The 23,579-nt window shown below is 41.1% G+C and overlaps 2 protein-coding genes across 3 annotated transcripts; one reads left to right on the top strand and one right to left on the bottom strand.

Moving 5' to 3' along the window:
- The first annotated feature begins 7,100 nt into the window (after positions 1–7,100).
- Positions 7,101–14,229, top strand: LOC135752193 (immunoglobulin superfamily DCC subclass member 3). The gene is made up of 13 exons (XM_065270597.2): positions 7,101–7,476; positions 7,802–7,946; positions 8,026–8,156; positions 8,243–8,380; positions 8,464–8,622; positions 9,886–10,051; positions 10,129–10,379; positions 10,460–10,624; positions 10,873–11,061; positions 11,158–11,274; positions 12,140–12,266; positions 12,349–12,475; positions 12,640–14,229. The coding sequence occupies exons 1-13, from the start codon at positions 7,101–7,103 to the stop codon at positions 12,742–12,744; spliced, it is 2,196 nt and encodes a 731-aa protein (XP_065126669.1). The 3' UTR covers positions 12,745–14,229.
- A 2,478-nt stretch (positions 14,230–16,707) lies between these two features.
- On the bottom strand, positions 16,708–23,318 carry gnrhr3 (gonadotropin releasing hormone receptor 3). Of its 2 annotated transcripts, none has more exons than XM_065270580.1 (4): positions 23,203–23,318; positions 20,703–21,190; positions 20,369–20,570; positions 16,708–17,719 (listed from the first exon to the last, which is right to left on the bottom strand). In XM_065270580.1, exons 2-4 carry the CDS (start codon positions 21,180–21,182, stop codon positions 17,352–17,354), a joined length of 1,050 nt encoding a protein of 349 aa, XP_065126652.1. In that variant the 5' UTR covers positions 21,183–21,190; positions 23,203–23,318; the 3' UTR covers positions 16,708–17,351. The 2 variants fall into 2 exon arrangements, with proteins under 2 accessions (XP_065126652.1, XP_065126650.1); XM_065270578.1 differs by having other exon boundaries at positions 20,658–21,190.
- Between the last annotated feature and the right edge of the window lie 261 nt (positions 23,319–23,579).

Consider the following 23,579-nt stretch of genomic DNA (forward strand, 5'->3'; position numbering starts at 1 on the left):
GGTAATAATTTGAACCAAACAAACACCAACTTCACCTAAAAAAATCTATATTATAACTACAGCCATGTGATGTTTCCATTTAAAATATATCACACAAGGTCTCTAGTCTATGATTTCTGAGGTTTGTGTGTGTTTAACAGTATATTCTGTATTTCACTATGTTAAATGTAGTGAACCTGTTAAAAACTGGCTTATTTTTTCAAGTAATTTATAATACAATCAATAAATGGTTTATATAATGACCAAAAAAGTCTTTTAAAGCCCAAATAAATAATATTAAGGGGTGGTTTCCTTCACAGGGATTAGCTTAGGCCAGGAAATATAACTAGTTTTAACAAACATGTCTTACTAAAACATTACTTGTGTGCATTTTGAGGCAAAACAAAGGGCACTGATGTATTTTAAGATCTGTCAGTGCAAGTTGTTTTCAGTTTGGACAGCTCTTACATTAATTCTAGTCTAGGACTAGTCTAATCCCGGTCCGGGAAACCACCCCTAAATGTTTAAGTTAAGGTGTAGACTTTTACTATGTGGAATATTAAAAACTCAACCTTTTAGTTGTCTTTTAAAGCATTATTAAAAACAATGCAAAACAAAGTTGTGAGAAATGTTTCATCTTGTGATTGTTACTCCAACAAACAAAGACATCACATTCTTAAATCAAATCAAAGTTTATTTATAAAGCACTTCAAGTAAAAACAGCAGGTGTTCATCTGTACATACAATATCAAATAAAATATAGAACTAAAAAAGCATAAAACACAATAAAAATCAGATAAAAACAGTCCTAATCAGTAAAAGACACCTAAAATACTCCTAATGGCCTTCAAAGGCTTACAAGAGTTTTGTGTTAAAATGAAATGAATCTCTATACTTTAAGAGGATCATATAAACACACCTGTACTGCTCTTTAAACACATACTGTGAGATGCACCTGCTGCAATCAGTCTCTGCTGCTCTCTGATTGGCTGAAGCTGCGGGGTTTCGCCCCTGCTAAACTCACACGCGCGTCGGTCTGTGTGTCAAACAAACACGCGTCAGACGCGGTCAGGTGCACACGCGCTCAGCGCTGGAATATTAACCCGTGAGAGAGATTTTAAGATTTTATATGTCTGACTTGAAAGTTTCTGACATGAGAAAATAAAACTTTAACTCATCTGAACTCAATTTAACACCGGGAGAAATGATGACGACACTGACGCGTCTGCTGCTCTGCGTTATAATCGCAGGTAAGATTTTAATCTCACTTTATTTAAAGTCTATGCGTGTTTAATTTGATCTTATTGTATTTATTTACGCAGTTTAGTGTTTCTGAAGAGCTTTATTGTCTTATTTTATTGAAAGCGCTCTGATGCGAAATATTGATCTTAGATTTATTGAATCTTCTGTTAATTCAGAGTTCATTTCACCTCAGTAAGCTCAAATATTGACTGTGATTTAGATCTGTGTTGTATGTGAAAGCAAATCATTTTCTCTCTTCTCTAAAAGAATTTTCATCATTTTTGTATAAAGTTAAACGTAGTCGTGATGTTTTAAAGTCTCGCATATGAAGCTTTAAATAACAGTTAAATACCCTGCTGAAAAAACAATAAAACAATTACAGAAAATTCTAATGGTTTCCATTAAAATACCAATAGGAACCATTAGATTTTACCATTAAAACCACTACACTGTAGTGTGTTTTGGGCCATATTCCATTAGTAGCCTACCAATAAAATTCCCAATAAAGCCAATAGAATTTTCTGTAATGGTTTTATTGTTTTTTTTAGCAGGGTGGTTTGTGATTTTATTGTAGAATAGGTTGTTGTTATTATTTACTGGTGTACGTTTGGGTCAGATCGTCTCTTGTTTGGTTTATTCTGAGCTGAATGAGTTGAAGTTCATGCACATCAGAATACAGCAGACAGACTTGAGCCAGACATTGACCCTGACCTTTGACCCTTGACACTCATTTTCATATGACTGGGGCTTTAGGGGTGAGGTCAGACTGAGGGGGGAGGTTTGGGGGGTTAATCCTTCAGCAGCTGACACACACACACACACACACACACACACACACACACACACACACACACACACACATATATCTGCCGACTGGCCACGCAGGGTTCAGTAGGTTAATCCAAAAGATCTACACTGTGTGTGTGTGTGTGTGTGTGTGTGTGTGTGTGTGTGTGTGTGTGTGTGTGTGTGTGTGTGTGTGTGTGTGCGCGCGCGCGCGTGCGCGACAGGCTGGATCATCCACACGTGATCTCTTGGACTGATTCATTTTGCTAATTAGAATCTATTCACCACTGTGGGAACTGATCTGATTCATGAATATGGTAATGTGTTAGTGGTTAATGAGATCCAGACTGCTCACACACAGCCGTATATTCAGATTACATACAGAAGATGACAAACACATGTATGTAATAGTAAAGAATGATTATAATAAAGAGATCAGTTTAATATAGCTTAAAATGACAGTTTAAGCAAACAGACTTTAGCTAAAGTGAGATTGAGTTATTGATGACATTGAATGAGTTTGGATCTCTGATGTCCTGCTGAGATTCTCTATAGAGTCTGTATCACACATCTCTATCATCCTATTACAAGAATATCTCTATCAGTACTCTGTAGTAGTTTCTGATGTCATCATCATCCATGGTACCACTAAATGTTTACTGTGGTAACTTTGCATTATATTTGATAACCGAGCTTTTGTTCAAAAGATAATCAAAACAATTTCTTCTGTATTACTGCTAAAAAGTGTTGCATACTTTCAAGTTTGTGTAAAAGATGAAACTCAGTCATGTTGTAGTTGTGGTAAATAAATGCGGTTCTGGTTCTGACCAGCAGATGTCATGTAATGATGTATTTCACACTAAAGTTTATACGAGCAGTGAAGTTCACGGGCACTCCAGAAGACAAAGAGTATTTGAATGAATCTCTCATGACCTTTAGGGTCTGAGGTCACAGTCTGTCGCTCTCTGAACTCCTTCATTAAAAACACCCGGAGGGGAGGTGAATTTATCCTCTGTTTACTGCTGAAGATGGTCTGCTATTGTGTGAAGGGGAATACAGCTGCAGTCTGTGAATCTAATTTAACAAAGAGACCAAACCCCCCCCTCCAAAAAAAACCCAAACTGTTTTTAAAAGTACTCATGCAAATAAGAAGTTGCTGGTCTGTGGCATCGACCCACAGGAACATTTCAATCCTCAGACGTCTTTTGTAGCTTATTTCTAAGACATTCAGGAGATTCTTCCAGGGAAAGTGTGTTGTTCCAAAAATAACACAGACGTGTCTAGTTAAGGACAACACACTAAATGTTTTGTCCTTAACTAGAGACATGTGTTGTTTTAACACAATACATTAAAAGGGTGAAAAAGAACTTCATTAGGATATTAAGTGAAGATCATGTTACGTGAAGAGAGTTTGTAAACTTCCTACAGTAAATATATCAAAGCTGTATTTAAAGTTGTCCAAATGAAGTCACACGTAGCCACACATATTACTGATATAATAAAAGGCGATTTTCTCGATATTTTGATTTTTTTTCCCTCAGCTTCCAGATTTTCAGATGGTTGTATCTTGGCCAAATATTGTCCGATCCTAACAAAGCATACATGAATGAAAAGCTTATTTAGTTGTGATGATTTCAATTTTAAAGAGTTGCCCCTTATGATTGGTTTTGTGGTTCAGTGTCACATAGTCTAGTGTCTTCATATCCAACACAACTTCATATCAACGAGCAACAATGTGTGTGAAAGTTTAGTAGAGAGGCGATGTTACAGATATTTATTTCATATGTACGTTCAGATTTATTTATAAAGTGCTTTTCACAGTTTTGCATTGTAGCAAATCAAATGTATGGTACAGACCAAACTAGTGCCCTCCATAAGTACTGGGACACTAAAGACAAAACCACTCTGTTTGCTGTGAAGATGAGAAATTTGTAAAATGAAAATGAGGCAAAAGTACAGAGCGTCACATTTCAACACATACATGCTTTACCACCAGAGAACAACAACCTTTCATCCTGACACATCGCATGTCTGTTAAACTCCATTCACACAACACTTTGGTCCCAGACAATTTCTGTAAAATTGTCAGCGAGGCTTCTGTGTGAACACAAACGTGTCCCGTAAATGTGCCGGGATCGCTCCCGTAAAGAGGATCTAGAGACATTGCTGTAATATTTATGGAAAGCATTCTGTGTGAACAAGAGGCAGAAACAATCCCATAAGGCGTACCGTAGTGAGGACGCATGTAATATCACAACAAGAAGTTATGGTTCAGCTCTTTGACACAGGGATTTAAACAAAGATCAACATTCACAACGAGCAAATGTCGGCAAACTGGACTGAGATCAGGGAGCTCAACACTATCAGAGATCAATGTGACAGAACAGAGCATCACACGCTCTTTATGATCTTATCATAAACAAACATGCACACGTGTGGTTTCTGGAAAGAGAAATCATGGAAAAATGGTAAACTTCAGACGCTGTGAAAAAAAACTACCAAGTGCAGAACTTTAAATACATCACGTGTCTTTACGCGATCTTTACTGTATGTGTGAATGCACGCACAGATTCCAGAAAATCATTGGCAGTGAATGAACCAAAAATCGAACAATCCCGGATGTATTTTCTGTGTATTTTCCGTAATCTCTGTGTGAAAATGGGTTTAGACTCGGTGGTCAAACTGATACTACACAATCACTGCTTATCTTATGTGAAGGATTAATGCATCAGGACACAGCTCATCACTTAACACTAGACTCAATATCATCACATTAGTAGTGAAATAAAATACAAACGGGTTGATCCATTGATAGTGTATGTTAACAAAATATCTGTGATTCTTCTCATATTCACGTTTTAATGTAGACCTTTCCACAGCTAACAGAGCAATTTGGTCTTTACTGTATAGACGGTTTCATCAGTAACAACATAAACAAGCGGCTTTCGTGGAACACGCATAACTTCAAAGTCCTTTTAAAGTAGTTTATTTATATAACAAGCAAAATAAACAACACACATTGTTTACCTAGGAAACCAAAACTTGTTATTTTCGATGAGGTATTTGTTTAAGAGTTCAGTTTAAGCAACTAGTCAGACCATAAAAAATAGAAACCAGAAGTTAAATTCAGTCCAGATGTGTAATCGCGTCACTGCATGTGCGTCCGATGAAACCGTTTATATCTAGAAAATGAAATCTATCAGATTATCAAAATGATGTATTTAAAAGTGATGTAGATAAACTACTGCAAAAAATCAGATGGTGACATTCACATCACTATCAGTAAGAATGTGCATTAGATTTTTTAAGGTATACTAACATTAAAATAGTTGCGTGTAGTATTGTAATTAAAAAACATTTATTTCAATGTGCTATTATTTGATTATCAGATTGTCATGAGGTGTATATTAATGATGCTAACTGTAAAAATAAATGCATGTAAAAAGATGACCTAATTGACAAAATCAATATGAACTTTTTAGCCAGTTAGAATAAAAAATGACCGCTGTAATATCAATTATAAATATATAAAAAAAATTAAGCTATGATGTAGAATAATAATATTATAAAATGTAAATGAAATGTATGTTTGGTAAGAAAAAGATAGCAAAGCGACTATAAGGTGAAGTCTGGATTATATTACGAGAGATTTGCAAACCATAAGCCATAATATCAGTAACTATTTTCTAAATAATTGAACTTTGACCCCTTTCACGCAGCATGTAAATCATAACCCATCTGTGTGATGCTTAAGAATCTAATGAACACAATGTGATGTTGAGAGATGCAGACGGTCAGCTGTGGATGTCCCAGACACCAGACGCCGTACAGAAGTGCAGAAGTTTGAATGTTGGACACGAGCTCAAGTTCAAGTGCGTCTGCCGTGTTTTGTTATGTTTGTGTTTAGCAGCTGCGGGAGGGCGGCGTTCGGTGGGATTTTGAGTGATGCTGTGGCATGGGAAAGTCACCCTGAGTCTCCTGTGAAAGAGAGATGGGGCGGAGGAGGGGCAGATGGCTCTTCAGACAGGGGCAGAAATGATGGGATGCAGGGGCAGGGGCAGTTATGGAGGGTGGGGCGGCCCTGCATTGTGTCTCTGTTTGGGCCTGATGGAGGGATTTTGTGTCTGTGTTTGTGTGAATGCTGCTCAAAGACGAATCAATCACTCTTGAGAAAGTCAAGTTTAAGTTCAACACAGATGAATCGCTCTCAACAAAGCCTGAGAAACAGAAGCTCAGACGACACGTCCACACCGAAAACACAACAACAAATACTCTTGCAATAATACAACTTTTGTTTTTTTTTAAATCACAAGATTTAAGTTTGTGCATTTGTCAGATGCTTTTATCCAAAGTGACTTCCAGTCCATCACAAGAAATACATTTCTATCAGTATGTGCATCTGTGACCGGTTTAATGTCATGTTTATGCAGATAAATGTGTATTCATATAGTTTGTGATGTACTAAGACTGCTCATTGTGCTGTGTTGTTTTGGATATTGGTGTGCTGCTGATTTCCCATTAGACTTTTTAACTCACTAACCTAGTTAAACTCAACCTTTCACACTGATCTCATTTGACCATCCAGTATCTGCTGTGTTCTTCTGATGCTGGTGTGTTAGGATGTGTTTGTGTTGCACCTGTTTATTTCTTTGTGTTACACTGTTAACCTTCATCAAGGTTTCATCGTCTCTAACGATACATCATCATCATCATCAACAACCTTCTCTTCATCACCACCATCATCAACCTCCTCCTCTTCATCATCTTCATCACCATCATCAACCTCATCTTCACCATCTCTAATGATACATAATCCTACATCATCATCAAACTCCTCTTCATCATCATCAACCTCATCTTCATCATCTCTAATGATACATAATCCTACATCATCATCAACCTTCTCTTCATCACCATCATCAACCTCCTCTTAATCGTCATCATCATCAACCTCCTCTTCATCATCAACATACTCCTCATCATTGAACTCATCGTCTTCATCATCTCTAATGATACATAATGCTACTTCATCATCAACCTCCTCTTCATCATCATCATCAACCTCCTCCTCTTCATCAGCATTCGTAAGCATCATGTTCTCTCAGATGATTTACTTGGACTGTGTTCTGCACCATCATGATCTGATCTTCTTCTGTTCTCCAGGTTTGGGCGAAGCTTCTGAATTGGCCTTCATCACAGAACCTAGTGATGTCATCGCTGTGAGGGACCGCCCCCTCATGCTGGATTGTAAAGTAGAAGGGGAGGGGCCTATCACGATCACCTGGCGACGGAACGGTGTACCTGTAACTCTGGGTGTGCGAGCGGCCGTGCTGGAGAACGGGACTCTATTGATCCAGAACTTCCAGAAGCGGCGTGGCGGCGACGAGAGTGATGCGGGCGAGTACGACTGTGCGGCACAGAACCGATACGGTCTGCTCATCAGCCGCAAGGCACACGTCCAGCTCGCGTGTGAGTGATGCCAAAGACAACACGACTCTGTCATATCTCAACTATTTCTCACCCCAAAGAGATTCATTCATGAGCAATTATAGCAATTATACATTCATTTTGTAGCTTTACTAGACTACATCTATTATTAATTGAGTGACCTGTGGTTGATCAGTGATGAAACAGCAGATGGCACAGTAATGCTTGGAAGACTGAACTAAGCAGTAAAGCACTCTGATTGGTCACTCTTTAGATCATGTGATGTGCTCAGTTAACATTGATCACCTGTATGGTGGTTCAGATCTGTAAACACATTCATAAAACCTTCCTGGTTTCTCTCACTCAGCACTTCCCAAGTTTCACACACACCCGGAGTCAGTGAGTGTGGATGAAGGAGGCGTCGCACGATTTCACTGCGCTGTGAGCGGCGTTCCTGAAGCCAACATCACCTGGGAAAGAAACGGAACAACAATTGACAACAATGATGACAGGTAACACACACACACAATCACACACACTGTGTAGTGTTTTTCCAGCAGCTCTGTAAACCTGTGGTTGTGTTGTGTTCAGGTATACACTTCTGCCCAATGGTATTCTTCACATCACAGGAGTGCGTCAGTCTGACAGCGGCTTCTATCGCTGCAACGCTAAAAACATAGCAAACACACGCTACAGTCATGATGCCCAGCTGTCAGTCAAAGGTAGAGATGAAGTCCATCCGTCTGTCTGATTGAAGATATCTCACACATGAGCATCTCTGAATCCTGTCTGTCTGTCTGTGTTTCAGTGGCAGGTAATCGTCTGTATAAGGATCCAGTTATTCTCTCTGGACCAAAGAATCTGACTCTGAATGTTCATCAGACGGCCATACTGGAGTGTATTGCCACTGGTAACCCACGGCCCATTGTGTCCTGGAGCAGACAGGGTAAAAGCTCAAACACTGAACTCACTGTACCCATGATACCATGGTAAAGTGTCATTGGCACTAACACTGCTCTATTGTGTCAGACGGGCGCTCTATAGGTGTGGAAGGCATTGAAGTGTTGGGCACAGGAAACCTGATCATCTCAGATGTGTCACTGCAACATTCTGGTGTCTATGTTTGTTCTGCAAACCGACCCGGAACCAGAATGAGAAGAACCGCAGTGGGAAGACTGGTGGTGCAAGGTACACACACACACACACACACACACACTGTGACACTTTGAGGTTTTACTGTGACCTATGACCCCCACCAAAATCTACAGTAGATTCAATGGAGAGAGAGAGAATGTTAGTGTGTTGTGTTAAGAGCGTTTGTGTGTTGTGTGTGTGCGCGCTTGTGTGTTGTGTTGAGTATGTATGTGTGTTGAGTGCATCTGTGTTGTGTTGAGTGTTTTTGTTTGTTGTGTGCACTCTTGTGTTGCGTTGAGTGCGTTTGTGTGTTGCGTTTAGTATGTTTCTGTGTTGAGTATGTTTGTGTTTAGTATTTATGTCTGTTGTGTGCACTTGTGTGTTGCGTTGAGTGTGTTTGTGTATTGTGTTGAGTATGTTTGTGTGTTTTGTTGAGTTTGTTTGTTTGTGTGTTGTGTTGAGTGTGTTTGTGTGTTGCATGAGTGCATTGTGTTTGTGTGTTGTGTTGAGAATGTTTGTGTGTTGCGTTGAGTGCAGTTGTGTTGTGTTGAGCGTGTTTGTGTGTTGTATGGTTTATTGTGGCTGGGACAGCAGAATAATGAAAGAGGAAAAAGTGAAGGGGGAGGAATAATTGTGTGTGATTGACTGATCACCTCTGACCTCTGACCTGCAGGAAATGATGCGTGAGGCTGTGATTGGGTGAGGGGTGTAGATTGATGTAGATGGGGGTGGGGTTGTTTTTAGTAAGTGAGTTTAAACAGCAGACTAACATGTTTAACCCACACTGATTCATCTAAGAGATCAATAACTGGAGGAGAAACATTTACTGAAACCAGCAGTGAAGAGTTTCATTCTGATGATCAGTTATTCGTCTATCTTTCAGTGATGCTTTGTTCTTGTGTCTCATTGCCTGTAGTTGTGTAGAATATGGAGAATAATAAATGAACCCAGATCAGGTCTTTTATCAACCTAAAGAGATTTATTTTTAGATGATAACCAGCTGGATGTACATTACGCTTCTACTTAACACATGAGTAAATATAAACTATTAATCTGTTTTATTGGAGTGATGTATTAAGTTGTGTGTATTATAATCATATAATATATATGTTACTGTAACAGTAATGGGTTGCAGCTGTGATGTCGGATGAGAACCGGACCTCCAGACTTAGCCTGGTTTTCTCACAGGGGTTCTTTGCTTTTCTGTGTTTTCTTTGTTTCTATTTCATGTAAAGCTGCTTTGGAATAATAAACAATTATGAAAAGTGATATATAAAAAAATATAATCTGACTCCATCATGTCTGTCTCTGTCTCAGCTCCTCCAGAGTTCCTGCAGTGGCCGCAGTCGATATCAAAGGCCGTAGGCAGCAGTGCGGTGTTCACGTGTCAGGCGCAGGGCGTTCCTGAGCCCCATCTCATCTGGCTGAAGAACGGCAAGATCCTCACACCTGGAGATAACGTCAAACTCACCAACAACAACAGGTAAATAATCATCCACTGATGTCATGAAGCTCTTCTGTGCTGTCCGTGTGTTTGTTTAATGATGTTTCTGTCTTCAGCACGCTGGCGGTGACGCGGATCACAGCGCAGGATGAAGCCATTTATCAGTGTATAGCAGAAAACAGTGCAGGAACAAACCAGGCCAGCGCTCGACTCGCCGTCACTCCGTCCATTAATCTACCAGAAGCTCCGCAGGATCTCACAGCCACACCGCTCTCAACCACCTCGCTGTTGATCCGCTGGAATCGACCCGAACCTCACGTCAGCAACGGGATCATCGGATACGTGCTGCATATCCGCAGACTCGGAGGTGAGACGGACAGATCGAGTTTCTCACAATGTTTGATATCCGTCTGCTCTCTGCTTGAGATTGATGTTTGTGTCCTTCAGATCCTGACAGCCGTGAGCTTCAGGAGGCCGTAACCCAAGAGACGTTTCAGCACGAGTTTAATAATCTTGAACCCGCCACCACTTTCTCCATCTATGTGAAGGCGTATTCACCGCTGGGCGCCAGTCAACAGTCTCGCACCATCATCACTACAACACTGGGAGGAGGTACAGTAAGATACTAGACACATGAAGAGATCCTCTTACCATGATACCAGACAGTAAACACAGACAGAAGTATCTTCAGTAAAAGATTAAACCACAAAACATCATCAATGTAAAAACAAAGTAGAATGAAACATACCGAGACGCTCCGCTGAGAAATCCACTTAGTGTTCATAGTTTACATGAATGCAAAGATAAAGTTAAACAACATACACTAAATGTTTCTAACTATATTTTTGCACTTCCCACAGTTCCCAGTATGCCCAGTTTCTTCACAAAGGTTCTGAACAGTACGGCCATGCAGGTCTTCTGGGATCTGCCGAGTAAAGCCGGTCGAGTGGAGGGATATAAACTCTCTTATCGCATCTTACCACAACAAGAGTTTGGACCTGAAGAGCGGTTCCCCAGTCACATAAACACACACACCATCTCTAATCTGGGTTAGTAAACACACACACGCACACACGCACACACACACACACAGACGCACACACACAGACGCACGCTCAGTGACATGTTGTTTTCTCTCGTAACAGAAGCTGCAGCTGTGTATGAAATTCAGCTCATAGCGTTTAATGGAAACGGTGACAGCATCAGCAACAAACGTCTCGTCTCATTGGCTGAGACTGAAAAGAGCGGGAAAGATACAGCAGGTAACTCAACAGTGAATCCCTCTCAGATGTTCACAATACTCTACGGTTAGATTATATCTTATAAAACATCAGAGAAATACACAAACATTTAAAGGAGCATTTCACCCGTAGAAACATTCATCTTTATTGAAAGTGGATCATATTTGTAGTTGAAATGTAGTATTTGACAGAGAAAATGGGTGTTTGCAGTCTCACCCGCTCTACAAAGATATTGGACTTCCTTCTTTCAATGATGCAAAATGATGATTTTTATATCATTGAAAGAAGGAAGTGCAACGCTGAAATCTGTATTTCTCCTGTATCAGCGGCAACTGAGGAAATGATGCACGACCATTCAAAAACATGACTGGGGTTCTAACTATACAAGGCTTAATGCAAATGGGTGAAGTGTCCCTTTAAAGGGGACATATCATGAAAATGTTCAAGTGATATAATTGGGTCCCCAGTGCTTCTATCAACCCACTAACTTAGTTTTGATAAACCAGTCTCTGCAAGCATGTGAAAAAATAGCTCATTAAAATTTGCCTCACGTGATGTCATAAGGGGATCTTATTTTAATAATACCGCCCCTTAATCTGCACTATCCAACCACGGCACTGTCACAACTATAATAAATAAATCTATATGGGATTTTGAGGTTAACTTCACAACTTTATGGACACAAAAGATTTATTTGACATCTTTAAAAAGTATTGTGAAATGTCCTCTTTAATCATTTACTAAAGATTAACAATGATGAAGAGTATACAGTAATGCAACATACTACCGTTTAAACCTTGATCAATGCTGTGTTTCATTTAAACAGTCTTTACCACAGTTAATTAGAAGGTAACAGATGTAAGCAGTTGTGTTGTGTGATCAGCAGGTCAGAGTTTGTGTAACTGTCGGCAGGACGCTGACGGGTCTGTCAGTGGTATTGTGGTCGGGATTCACATCGGTGTGGCCTGTATTATATTCTGTGCTCTCTTTCTCATGTTCGGATATCGTCACAGGTACGTCTGTCTCAGTTCTCAGAACTGTAAATTACTGCCACACGTGATGAATGTTTTGACATTTATGTTTGTGTTTGTGTAGTTTCTTCTGTCAGAAAGGTTCTCAGGGAACCTGGAGTCTCTCAGTAGGACAAAGTGTTTCACACAGAGACTCAACGGTTAAAGAGACCACAGTCTGTACTACTGACGCTATTGAACTAATGCCACAGGTAACACACAAATGAATTGTGTTTATATAAATTGTGTGTATGTTATTTCTGTAAGTGCATGTGTGCTTATGTTAATGTACCACCAGAGGGCGTTGTTGCAATGCTTCTGGGCTTTTGACATAAATGTATGTTTTTCTGAATTGTAGTGTTGTTGTGTCTCTCAGGGTGTGTCAGCAGAGCATCAGGCGGGTGAGACTCAGTGTCGTGTTGAGATTGAACCTCATTGTTCAGTGGTCAGCAGCACAGGTGTGAGCACAGGTACAGGGTGAAGAGACCTCAACCCAAACCCCTCTCCAGTCACAAACACACACTCATCTATTAAACACAGCAAAGATTTAAATGATGAATCTGAGAGAGTTTATTAATATCTCAGCTTGATGATGCATTCAATGAGTGTGTGTTTGTGATTGGACGTCTGTAATTCAGCACATGTGTGCAGCTACAGACCCCGCCCCCTTTCCTTAAACTCCTCCTCTTCACCAAAACTCTCAACATCCAAAGACTCTGGACTGAGCCGCCCGTGCTGCTGCTGAAGCCTCTACCTCAACCCAACACACGGCCAGGGATCTTCTGATCTGATGTCAGCGGCCGGATGAGACTGAACGTTCAGGTTCAGATGATTCCTGCTGTCGCCTCCTCTGGTGACTGAAATGTGTTTTCCTCCTCTGGTGCTCTGTGAAAAGAGAGACGTCCAAAGAACTTGTGCTTCTCTTTTCTTTCAAACACACACTGCTGTTTTCTTTCATGTAAGCTGATCATTTACCAAAGTGAAACACTCGCCGAATAGATGACACCTCTTTATTATAATAACCTCACAGATTCTAATATAGAAATGAAAACTAATAAGTATGGGGATATATTTTCATATTGTAAAAGCAGAAGAGATGAACTGCTTCTTTATTAATGTTGCCGAAGCTGAAATTGCCAAATAGCGGTTAGTGCTCGTGTTTATAAGACCAAATACCTCGAATGTGTTCAATGACACCAGTTTCTCATGACACACACCAACAAACATGATGCCCGTGCGTGCGTGTGTGTGTGTGTGTGTGTGTGTGTGTGTGTGTGTGTGTGTGTGTATTTTATGGTTGAACGCACACATACATAAGATTGACTTTTTACTGTTTGAATTCTTACCAAAATCCTGTTCTTGCATTCACATAGATGAGTTTATATGACTGCGTTCACACACTGAAGAGTGCCGACCGTATTCTGGTGCCGTGTGAACCCAGCCATTTAAACTCTTCTAGGACTCTGATTCTTGTTGAACAAAGAAACAAAACAACAAGATTAGAAAATGAGGCCAAACTTTTAGACAAAAACGTGAATAAAACGTCTGTTCTCTTGCAGAACTTTTCTTTCATTAATATTCCCACTGATGAAAAATTGTTTTTCTCTTACATTTGGGAAGTTTTGCCAAAACAAATTTATATAATGTTATTCTTATTGTCCAATTTGTATTGTTTTATTCCTTTAATTTTATATTCTCACTTTTTCTGTAGAATAAAAATATTAGAAATTTGAGAGTTTTAAAGCAGACAGAATGTTGGTGCATGTTTTCCATTGTGACGTTTCAGTGTTATTTACCACGAGTAACTTAAACCTCAGCATTACAACATTAAAATACCTGGATGCTTGTTGTAAATATGGCTGATCTGATCTCAGTTTGCTGCTTTAAAGGAAAACATCACAGTTTTTCAATATTTTATGATGTTCTTCCCTCAACTAAGACGAATGAATACATAGCTATCTTTTTAAATGCGTGCACTTTATCTTTGTACAGCGTGTTGTGAATGTGTTAGCATTTAGCCTAGCCCCATTCATTCCTTAGGATCCAAACAGGGATGAATTTAGAAACCAAACACTTCCATGTTTTCCCTATTTAAAGACTGTTGTATGTGTAGTTACACCACCAGCAAGTATGGTGGCACAAAATAAAACGTGAAATGAGAAAAATAAGAACTATTTTTTTTTATTGCATGTTCACTGAACATGACAAAAAAATGTGAACTATATTGTATTGTGTAAGAGCAGTTAGTTTGCAGCACTTTGACGTCTGCGCAGTAACATCATCACTCCTGACTACTCTCCATCTCGCTCTAACTTCCGTCAATTAACCAACGGGACTTTTTCACTTCTACCTGTGCTACTAGCAAGCAGTAAGAAAACGTTTACAATGGCCGACATTACAGATGATGACGACGACTACTTAATAGCAGACCCTGAGCCATTGGTAAAAGTAGACTTTAAGAGTTGGGTGATGATCCAATTTTTTAGCATTTGTACTGGAGTCGTCGTATCCATGTTCAAAGCAGCTAGCCATACTTTATGCCGTTTGTGGTAAATTGGAATTCTGTGAAACATGGCGGTGCTAAACTTTCTGCTTGTTATCACAACCCTTTACAATGAACGTAATCATCATGATTATTCACAAGCTATCTTTTTTCTACTACTTCCTGACTGATATTTCACTGAGTCTGCTCAAACTACCACCGATACTGGTTATATTGAGGGAAATTTGAGCAAGGGGCAGGGGTGCTGCAAACTAACTGCTCTTCTGCCATACAATATAGTTCTCATTTTTTATCTGCTTAAAAATCGCCACGTTTTTGTGTGCCACCATACTTACTTGTGTAACTACTCATGTAACAGTTTTTAAACAGGGAAAACATGGAAGTGTTTGGTGGCTTTTAAATACATCCCTGTTTGGATCCTAAGGAATGAATGGGGCTAGGCTAAATGCTAACACATTCACGACACGCTTGACAAAGTTTAAGTGCACGTATTGAAAAAAAATGACGGATGTATTCATTCATCTAAGTTGAGGTAAGAACATAGTTAAATATTGAAAAACGGTTGTGTTTTCCTTTAACTGAGGATGTTTTTGATATTGACTGATGGCTCAACATGTCTGTTGTTTAGAAGAGATTGTCAGATTAGTGAAATAGATGAAATAGATTCAAATGCTTGTACCAATGAGAAAAGTGATGCTTTAACTTTTGGATTTTTCTTTTCTCTTAAACTCCTCCAGTGTCCGAACCAAACGCTTCTGTAGCTTTAACCTGTCGTTCTTAACCTGACACATTATGAGAATAAGATTATGTAAGATTAAATGATAGCTGTAAGGGTTTTACTCTCCAGCTCCGAGTGGAAATGTGTTTGTGAGCTGAATTCCCATCCTCTGTATTTCTTTTCTTAGTTGCTTGTTACCTTTGTGCCAAATAAAACAGCATTAAGTAGAAACCTCTGTTTCTTTATTTTATGATTTTATTGATGTGAATAATTTTCTTAAGTGTGCTATACAACAGAAAAATGCTGCATTGCATCCCATAATGCAAAGCGTCTGATCTTCAATGAGGGTGAATAAATGAGCTGTGTGTGTTTATATGGTCTGTAGAGTTTAGGTTGGACACATGTAATGTAATTTGACCTGAAAGAGGAAACTTTATCTCTTCATCAATGCAAACGCTTCACACAGCGCTCAATTTGACCTCGATGTTAAATATATAAGGTCCAGGTGAACGATGTTTCTAACTGCAGCGCACACAAGGCAAAATCTCACAAGTCCTGTTTAATGAGAAATAGTTTTTGTATTACAGGGAGGCAAAGGAGAATTTTGTAGGGTAAATGTTGCAATGCCGAAAATCATAGACAGTTTAATGTCCTGTCAGTATTATCAACTCTTATCACATGACCTGAGTGACAGACATAGTTTAATTCAGTGCGTTCACCATGAAATTAGGCTAATCCCTGTTTACACCTGAGATTAAAAAAGCATTCACGAATGGATGACTACAGATGTAAAAGGGGTGTTAAACATTTTGATCACATTCAGTGGTAGTCGATAACGCATTCAACCAGATTGCTTTTGTGATGTAGATGCTCATGTGCTGGAAATGTGTTTGAACAACCAGAAGAAACCACCTACTCTTCACCTATAGGTCTAGTGTGTGATGTACTGAGCACAATGTTTTTATATCGGTCCTGACTTCTAATGCGACAACACGGCGTTCAGCGCGGTCTTTAGGGTTTTACTGAAGTTGCTGTTCTCCGCATCTTTCAGTTTTGTTTAATTTTGCGAGCGTATGAAAGTTGTGTGAGCTGTTTGATAGAAACATCTCATCTGTGCTGTTTGTGTGTTTAATTGGTCACTTCAGTCACAGCAGATGATATATTAGTGTCACAATATAGTAACTGATAGTAAACTTGAGATTGACCGGTTCATCCATTTATTCTCAATATAACTTTTCATTTAGAAGACTCACATGCGTCAGTGAACATCTCATCTGGAAACTGCAGTAATTTGCATCAAATATTAATAATAGATTCAGTTATATGTCTATACCATAGATTCAGTTTAATTTGAAAGGAAGATAAACACTGATGATGTATTGTGCTTACTGTAGAATATAATAACTGATGCACGCAGATCAACAAACAAAACAAATACAATGTGATGAACAGAAAACAAATGAGTTTTTATGAGCACACACACCGGGCTGTTTTAATAAGAGAAACCCGCTGTGAAATCTGCAGAGCTTTTCTAAATCTGCTCTGAGCTCTTTTATAAACTGAATTCTTTCAGAAGAACTGAATGCATGTAAACCTGCAGCGCTGTTGGACTCTGAGAGCCGGCCTGTAGGTTAAAGTGGCTTCTGCTGCTCATGAGGTTTTGTATCATTCACTTACTAGAAGCTTTTAAAACAATTACATCTTTATAATACTTGACTGCTTTACAGGTGTCCTCACCCAGACTGATCACAGGTTCATCACAGACTCTTCTATTTAACACCATATTTTCACACTGGCTTGTAAACATCATTTACTGGCCATCAGGTAGCTTCATTTTATTCTCCACAACTCAAACCTTAGGTGCCGTTCACGCCGGTGGGTCAGACCTGCGCTCTTCATGCTGGGCCGAGAGCCGATCCAGAGACCGAGGGCATTCGGGGGGCGTGCGACAGCGCCAGCAGCGGGCCAGGTCAGCGCGGAAGGAAGGAGTGTAAAGACCGTAGATGATTGGATCACAGCAGGTGTTCAGGTTACCAAAGATGAAGAGCAGGTGATGGACGTACTCGGGCGTGACCTTCAACATCTCTGGCTGGAACCAGTACCAGATGCCTAGCAGATAGTACGGCGTCCAGCACACCACAAATGACAGGACGATGATGATGGTCATCTTCAGTGTCTTCATCCTGGCCTTTGGGATCATATCGGTTCTGCTGCGTCTGAGAGAGAATTCTCCCACTGCAGAAATAAAGACATCATCAGTACGATAGCGTGTCATGATGTGTGGTGCTCATGTTGGTTATAAAGGTTTGAATCTCCAGACATGACCTCAATCAGAGCTTGGTTTCATCTCACTAATACATCAAAGTAAAAAGTTTGTGCTTAAGCCTGTGAGAAGATTTACATTTGTTACATTGCTTTGTTTAATGTCTTTAACATGGGAAATTAAAACTTTTCAAAATGCTCAAAATCTGAGGTGAATAAACATTGTGATTTATTATAATGAATTGTTCTAATTGGATTAATAGCCCTAATTTATTCTAATCTTTAAATACAGTGAAATGTCCTTCATTAACACCGCAATGTTTTCAGAGACAGTGCACATTTAACACAAACTTCTCAGAAATATGAGATCTCATGTGGTGCTCTTTGGAAGGATGTGTGTAAGTGTGAAGTCCTGAAGATCTTAGCAGAGCCCTGAGGGAGAAAAACTGATCTGTGCTCATTCACCACAGTAATCCATCAGACTGTTGTTACTGTAAACATGTGACTGTAAGCCCAGCGCTGTTATTAAACTCTTAATAGTGTCAGCATGAGGATTGGTATCAACACCTCTCTTCTCAACTTTCTTGTACTTATCATACTGGAAACATTTAGCTTTCTTCCTTTATATACAGTAAATTATATGGGCATGTGCATCTGCGGGATGTATGCAGCTGTGGAATGGATGTGGGTGTTTAGCTTCGGGATGAATGCAGGGCATGTGGAGATGCGGGACGAATGCGGGGCGTGTGCAGCTGCGGGATGGATTAGGGTGTTCAGCTGCGGGACGAATGCGTGTGTTCAGCTGCGGGATAGATGCGGGTGTTCAGCTGCGGAATGAATGCGTGTGTTCAGCTGCGGGATAGATGCGGGTGTTCAGCTGCGGGATAGATGCGGGTGTTCAGCTGCGGGATAGATGCGTGTGTTCAGCTGCGGGATAGATGCGGGTGTTCAGCTGCGGGATAGATGCGTGTGTTCAGCTGCGGGATAGATGCGGGTGTTCAGCTGCGGGATAGATGCGGGTGTTCAGCTGCGGAATGAATGCGTGTGTTCAGCTGCGGGATAGATGCGGGTGTTCAGCTGCGGGATAGATGCGGGTGTTCAGCTGCGGGATAGATGCGTGTGTTCAGCTGCGGGATAGATGCGGGTGTTCAGCTGCGGGATAGATGCGGGTGTTCAGCTGCGGGATAGATGCGTGTGTTCAGCTGCGGGATAGATGCGGGTGTTCAGCTGCGGGATAGATGCGGGTGTTCAGCTGCGGAATGAATGCGTGTGTTCAGCTGCGGGATAGATGCGGGTGTTCAGCTGCGGGATAGATGCGGGTGTTCAGCTGCGGGATAGATGCGTGTGTTCAGCTGCGGGATAGATGCGGGTGTTCAGCTGCGGGATAGATGCGGGTGTTCAGCTGCGGGATAGATGCGGGTGTTCAGCTGCGGGATAGATGCGTGTGTTCAGCTGCAGGATAGATGCGGGTGTTCAGCTGCGGGATAGATGCGGGTGTTCAGCTGCGGGATAGATGCGTGTGTTCAGCTGCGGGATAGATGCGGGTGTTCAGCTGCGGGATAGATGCGGGTGTTCAGCTGTGGGATGAATGCATGTGTTCAGCTGCGGGATAGATGCGTGTGTTCAGCTGCGGGATAGATGCGGGTGTTCAGCTGCGGGATAGATGCGGGTGTTCAGCTGCGGGATAGATGCGGGTGTTCAGCTGCGGGATGAATGCATGTGTTCAGCTGCAGGTGTTCAGCTGCGGGATAGATGCGGGTGTACAGCTGTGGGATAGATGCGGGTGTTCAGCTGTGGGATGGATGTGGGGTGTATGCAGCTGTGGGATAGATGCGGGTGTTCAGCTGCGGGATGAATATGGGTGTGTGCAGCTGCGGGACGAATGCGGGGCATGTGCAGCTGTGGGATGGATGCGGGTGTTAAGCCACAGAATTTGTGCGGATGTGTGCATCTGTGGGACGAATGTGGAGCGCATGCAGCTGCGGGATGGATGTGGGGTGTGTTCAATTGTGAGATGGATGCAGGTGTGCAGCTGTGGGATGAATGCGGGTGTTCAGCTGTGGGATGGATGTGGGGTGTGTGCAGCTGTGGGATGGATGCGGGTGTTCAGCTGCGGGGTGGATGCGGAGCGTGTGCAGTTGCGGGACGGATGCGGGGCGTGTGAAGCTGCGGGATGGATTAGGGTGTTCAGCTGTGGGATGAATGCGGGTGTGTGTAGCTGTGGGATACATGTGGGGTGTGTGCAGCTGCGGGACGGATGTGGAGCGTGTGCAGCTGCGGGATAGATTAGGGGGTTTAGCTGCAGATGGGATGTGGGTGTTCAGCTGCAGGATGAATGCGGGTTTGTGCAGCTGTGGGATACATGTGGGGTGTGTGCAGCTGCGGGACGGATGTGGAGCGGGGCATGTGCAGAACAGGATGCGGGGCATGTGCATCTGCGGGATAGATTAGGGTGTTTAGCTGCGGATGGGATGTGGGTGTTCAGCTGCAGGATGAATGCGGGTGTGTGCAGGTGTGGGAAGGATGCGGTTGTTCAGCTGGTGGACAGACGCGGGGCATGTGCAGAATTGTGATGGATGCGGGTGTGTGCAGCTGTAGGGTTGTGGGACAGATGTTGCCAACCTTTGCTATTGTGCAGCTGTCTGTTGATCTCAATGAGGATGCAGGTGTAGCAGCAGCTCATGACCAGCAGCGGAATCACGTAAAGCGTCACGAAATGAAACATGTTGTAGGCTGTCTCGTGCCAACGCTCGTGGAAACTGCCGTGTGTGACGCACTGAGTGAAGTCCACATGCTCTGCTTTCACAGTTCTGAAGATGAACAGCTACAAACAGAAAGAGAAAAATATTCAGTAGTTGAGGTAAATAGAGCTGAGCTAAACGTGTGTCAATTACAGACAATTTTATTGAACCTGATAATGTCTGTATTTATCTCTCTCTGTGTCTGTGTGTGTGACCTGTGGTGATGCGATGAGCGCACTGAGGATCCAAGCGAGTAATAACATCTTTCGGTTCCTGTGTTGGGCATTAAGTGAGTCCAGGGGCCGTAGGATGGCATGATGGCGGTCAAGACTGATGACCACCAGTATGAAGGCAGAGGTTTGCATGGCGAACAGTTTGAGAAAGCACAGCAGCTTACAGAGTCCGTCACCGCCGTACCACTGGACCGTAATGTTCCACGCCACGTCCAGCGGCATCACGATAAACGTCATCATCAGGTCCGCCGATGCCAGACTCATGATGAGGGGACGCAGGTGAGATGCCACCCGCCGGCCACATGACACGCTGACCAGCAGTGCCAGGTTACTAACAGCAGCGAAGAGGAAGAGGAGCGTGGTGGCCGCCACACGAGCCTGTGCTGCAGGTGTGAAGGTGGGCGTGGTCCATTCGACCAGCGGAGGCACGTGAGATGTGTTCACCGACATCACACTGCACATCCAAACACCTGCACATAGTGAGAAAACAGCATCTGACTGAGCTAAATATATCTATTACAGAAGTTATCCCAATAATATAGTACTTTATCTAGAATATAAGACTTTTTTTGTTAAAAAACTAAATCTTTAAAAACATGATCAGACTGATTTTATTTTGATAGATGTCACAGACTGTAATCTGTAGACCTGAATATCACTGGAGAACTGAACTGTTTAGTCTTCTTGAGCGAGTAAGCAAACACCCAGTACACCCCAGCAATGAGTTTAAAGAGTCAATCAAAACATCACAGAATCTTCTAGCAAGCAATCAGTAGAATCACAAACAGAAAACATTTCACATAAACCCACAGTTGGTATAACTCTTTATATCCCTGTTTTTTTACTACTACAATCACTTTGTTTTGTTTTTTTGCTGCTGCACTGCAAAAAATGATTTTCAAGTAAAACATTTCTTAGTATTTTTGTCTTGTTTTCAGTAAAAATATCAAAAAATTCTTAAATTAAGATGCTTTTTCTTGATGAGCAAAAGACCCAAGAAACGTTTTAAAATGGTAAATGGTAAAATGGTAAATGGACTGCATTTATATAGCGCTTTTAACAGACCTATGGCCATCCAAAGCGCTTTACAAGTTTTGCCTCACATTCACCCATTCACTCACACATTCATACACCGACGGCGGTGTCAGCCATGCAAGGCGCCATCCAGCTCGTCGGGAGCAGCTGGGGACCAAAAGACCAAAAACACCAACTTTAAGTGATTTTGTGCATAAAAGAAGCAAAAAAAAGTCTGCCAATGAGCAAATATGCACAAAATCACTTAAAGGGGACAGAGAATGAAAAACCATTTTTACCTTGTCTTTGTTGAATAATGGTAGTCTACCCGCATTCACAAACATACAAAAAGTGCTAAACATGCTAAACATCTCAGTCTCATAGAAATTCCTCTCTTAGAAATGTCAGCCAGAAAACGACCCAATCTGAAAAACTGATGCTTATGACATCACAGGCATCTCACTGCCCCTCCACTTTAAAATAATTGCCTACATTTTTTGAGTGGCAGCAAAGTCAGCCAATCAGTAATGAGATTGCAAGTTAAGCCAGTAGGGGGAGCCAAATAGGTGCAAAACCACTTGTTTAAAATCCCCCACCCTAATAGAGCTATCTGAGAGAGGTTTTTAGCAAGCTTCTAAGGCATTACAGACCCAAACAAAAACATTTTTGTCTACATGTCACATCACAGAACAAGGATAAATACCCCGTTCAATCATTCTATGTCACCTTTAAAGTTGATATTTTTGATCTTAAAACTATACTTTTTTTCTTGGGTCCTATTGCTTATCAAGAAAAAGCATCTTACTTTGAGAATTTTTAGATATTTTTACTAAAGAAAGACAAAAATACTAAGATTTTTTTTCTTGAAAATCTTTTTTTGCAGCGTGTGACATCCAAATGTCTCCATCTGGGGATGAATAAAGTCTTATCTTATCTTATGAAAGTTGAGTACAGTGACGGCTGCTCTGATTTAACTCAACACTGTTGAATGTCAGCAGTTCTCCTGCAGTGAAATTGAGTTAAACCCATAATCTGCTCCTGAAGATCTGAACAGCAGGGTCATTTACACTGAAAACCAAACACAACAGCAAAGAACATTGTGTCCTAATGTCTGGAGATCATCACTTGAAGTTTATTTTCCCCTCATATGGATTTTTCCTAATAAAAAATATAGATTCAAGTTTCAAAAGTCATCTATACTTGAAAATAAACCCCAGATGTGCGTTCACGGTCACATGAAGGACGATGCGTGTTATTGTGTTTCAGATTCTCATAAACAGAAGCTGGGCGGATAAATAAAGGAAACTTTACTCTAGTGAAACAACACAAAGAGAAACGTCAAACAGCACTGCGTGAAAACATTAGATATTGTTTAAAGCTGTTTAGTTACTAGAAAAAGCTTTTATTTATAAGATCATGAGAGGTTTCAAGATGCTTTCATTAGTGTATAAAAGAAAACAATACTCACTTCAGTCTGCTTTAACTGTAATCCTCATAAACTCAGGATTATATCCACAACACTGCGTTTCCATCTTTACACGTTCTGAGTGATTTAATCATTGAAGGTCATACAGTAAATTCCCGTATAATCCCAGAGAGAGTTTCAACGCTTGCTTTCTTTAGTAAGAAATCCATGTGGGTCAATAAAAGCACATCATTCCTCAGCATCCACATCTCTCAATCCATTGAGTTACACAGCTGCTGATGATGATGATGATGATGAAGATTCTCATCTCACTGTAATAAACCTGAGCTGAGCACAGAAGAAAGTGCTGAAGATGAAGAATCCTGTGGACTAATAGCCAATGTGCTGACTAGAACCATAGTAAAATGAGAGAGAGAGAG

The sequence above is a fragment of the Paramisgurnus dabryanus genome, chromosome 13 (genome assembly GCF_030506205.2).
Source record: "Paramisgurnus dabryanus chromosome 13, PD_genome_1.1, whole genome shotgun sequence".
Lineage (NCBI taxonomy): Eukaryota > Metazoa > Chordata > Actinopteri > Cypriniformes > Cobitidae > Paramisgurnus > Paramisgurnus dabryanus.

Bases quoted from the DNA above. Each gene is read 5' to 3' on its own strand.
- LOC135752193 (XM_065270597.2), top strand. From the start codon at position 7,101: ATGTTCTCTCAGATGATTTACTTGGACTGTGTTCTGCACCATCATGAT. The intron at 10,625-10,872 runs GTACAGTAAGAT...CACTTCCCACAG, and splicing joins CACTACAACACTGGGAGGAG to TTCCCAGTATGCCCAGTTTC. The intron at 11,062-11,157 runs GTTAGTAAACAC...CTCTCGTAACAG, and splicing joins ACACACCATCTCTAATCTGG to AAGCTGCAGCTGTGTATGAA.
- gnrhr3 (XM_065270578.1), bottom strand. From the start codon at position 21,182: ATGTGCAGTGTGATGTCGGTGAACACATCTCACGTGCCTCCGCTGGTC. The intron at 20,571-20,657 runs GTTCAATAAAAT...TTCTGTTTGTAG, and splicing joins ATAAATACAGACATTATCAG to CTGTTCATCTTCAGAACTGT. The intron at 17,720-20,368 runs GTTGGCAACATC...TTATTTCTGCAG, and splicing joins ACAGCTGCACAATAGCAAAG to TGGGAGAATTCTCTCTCAGA.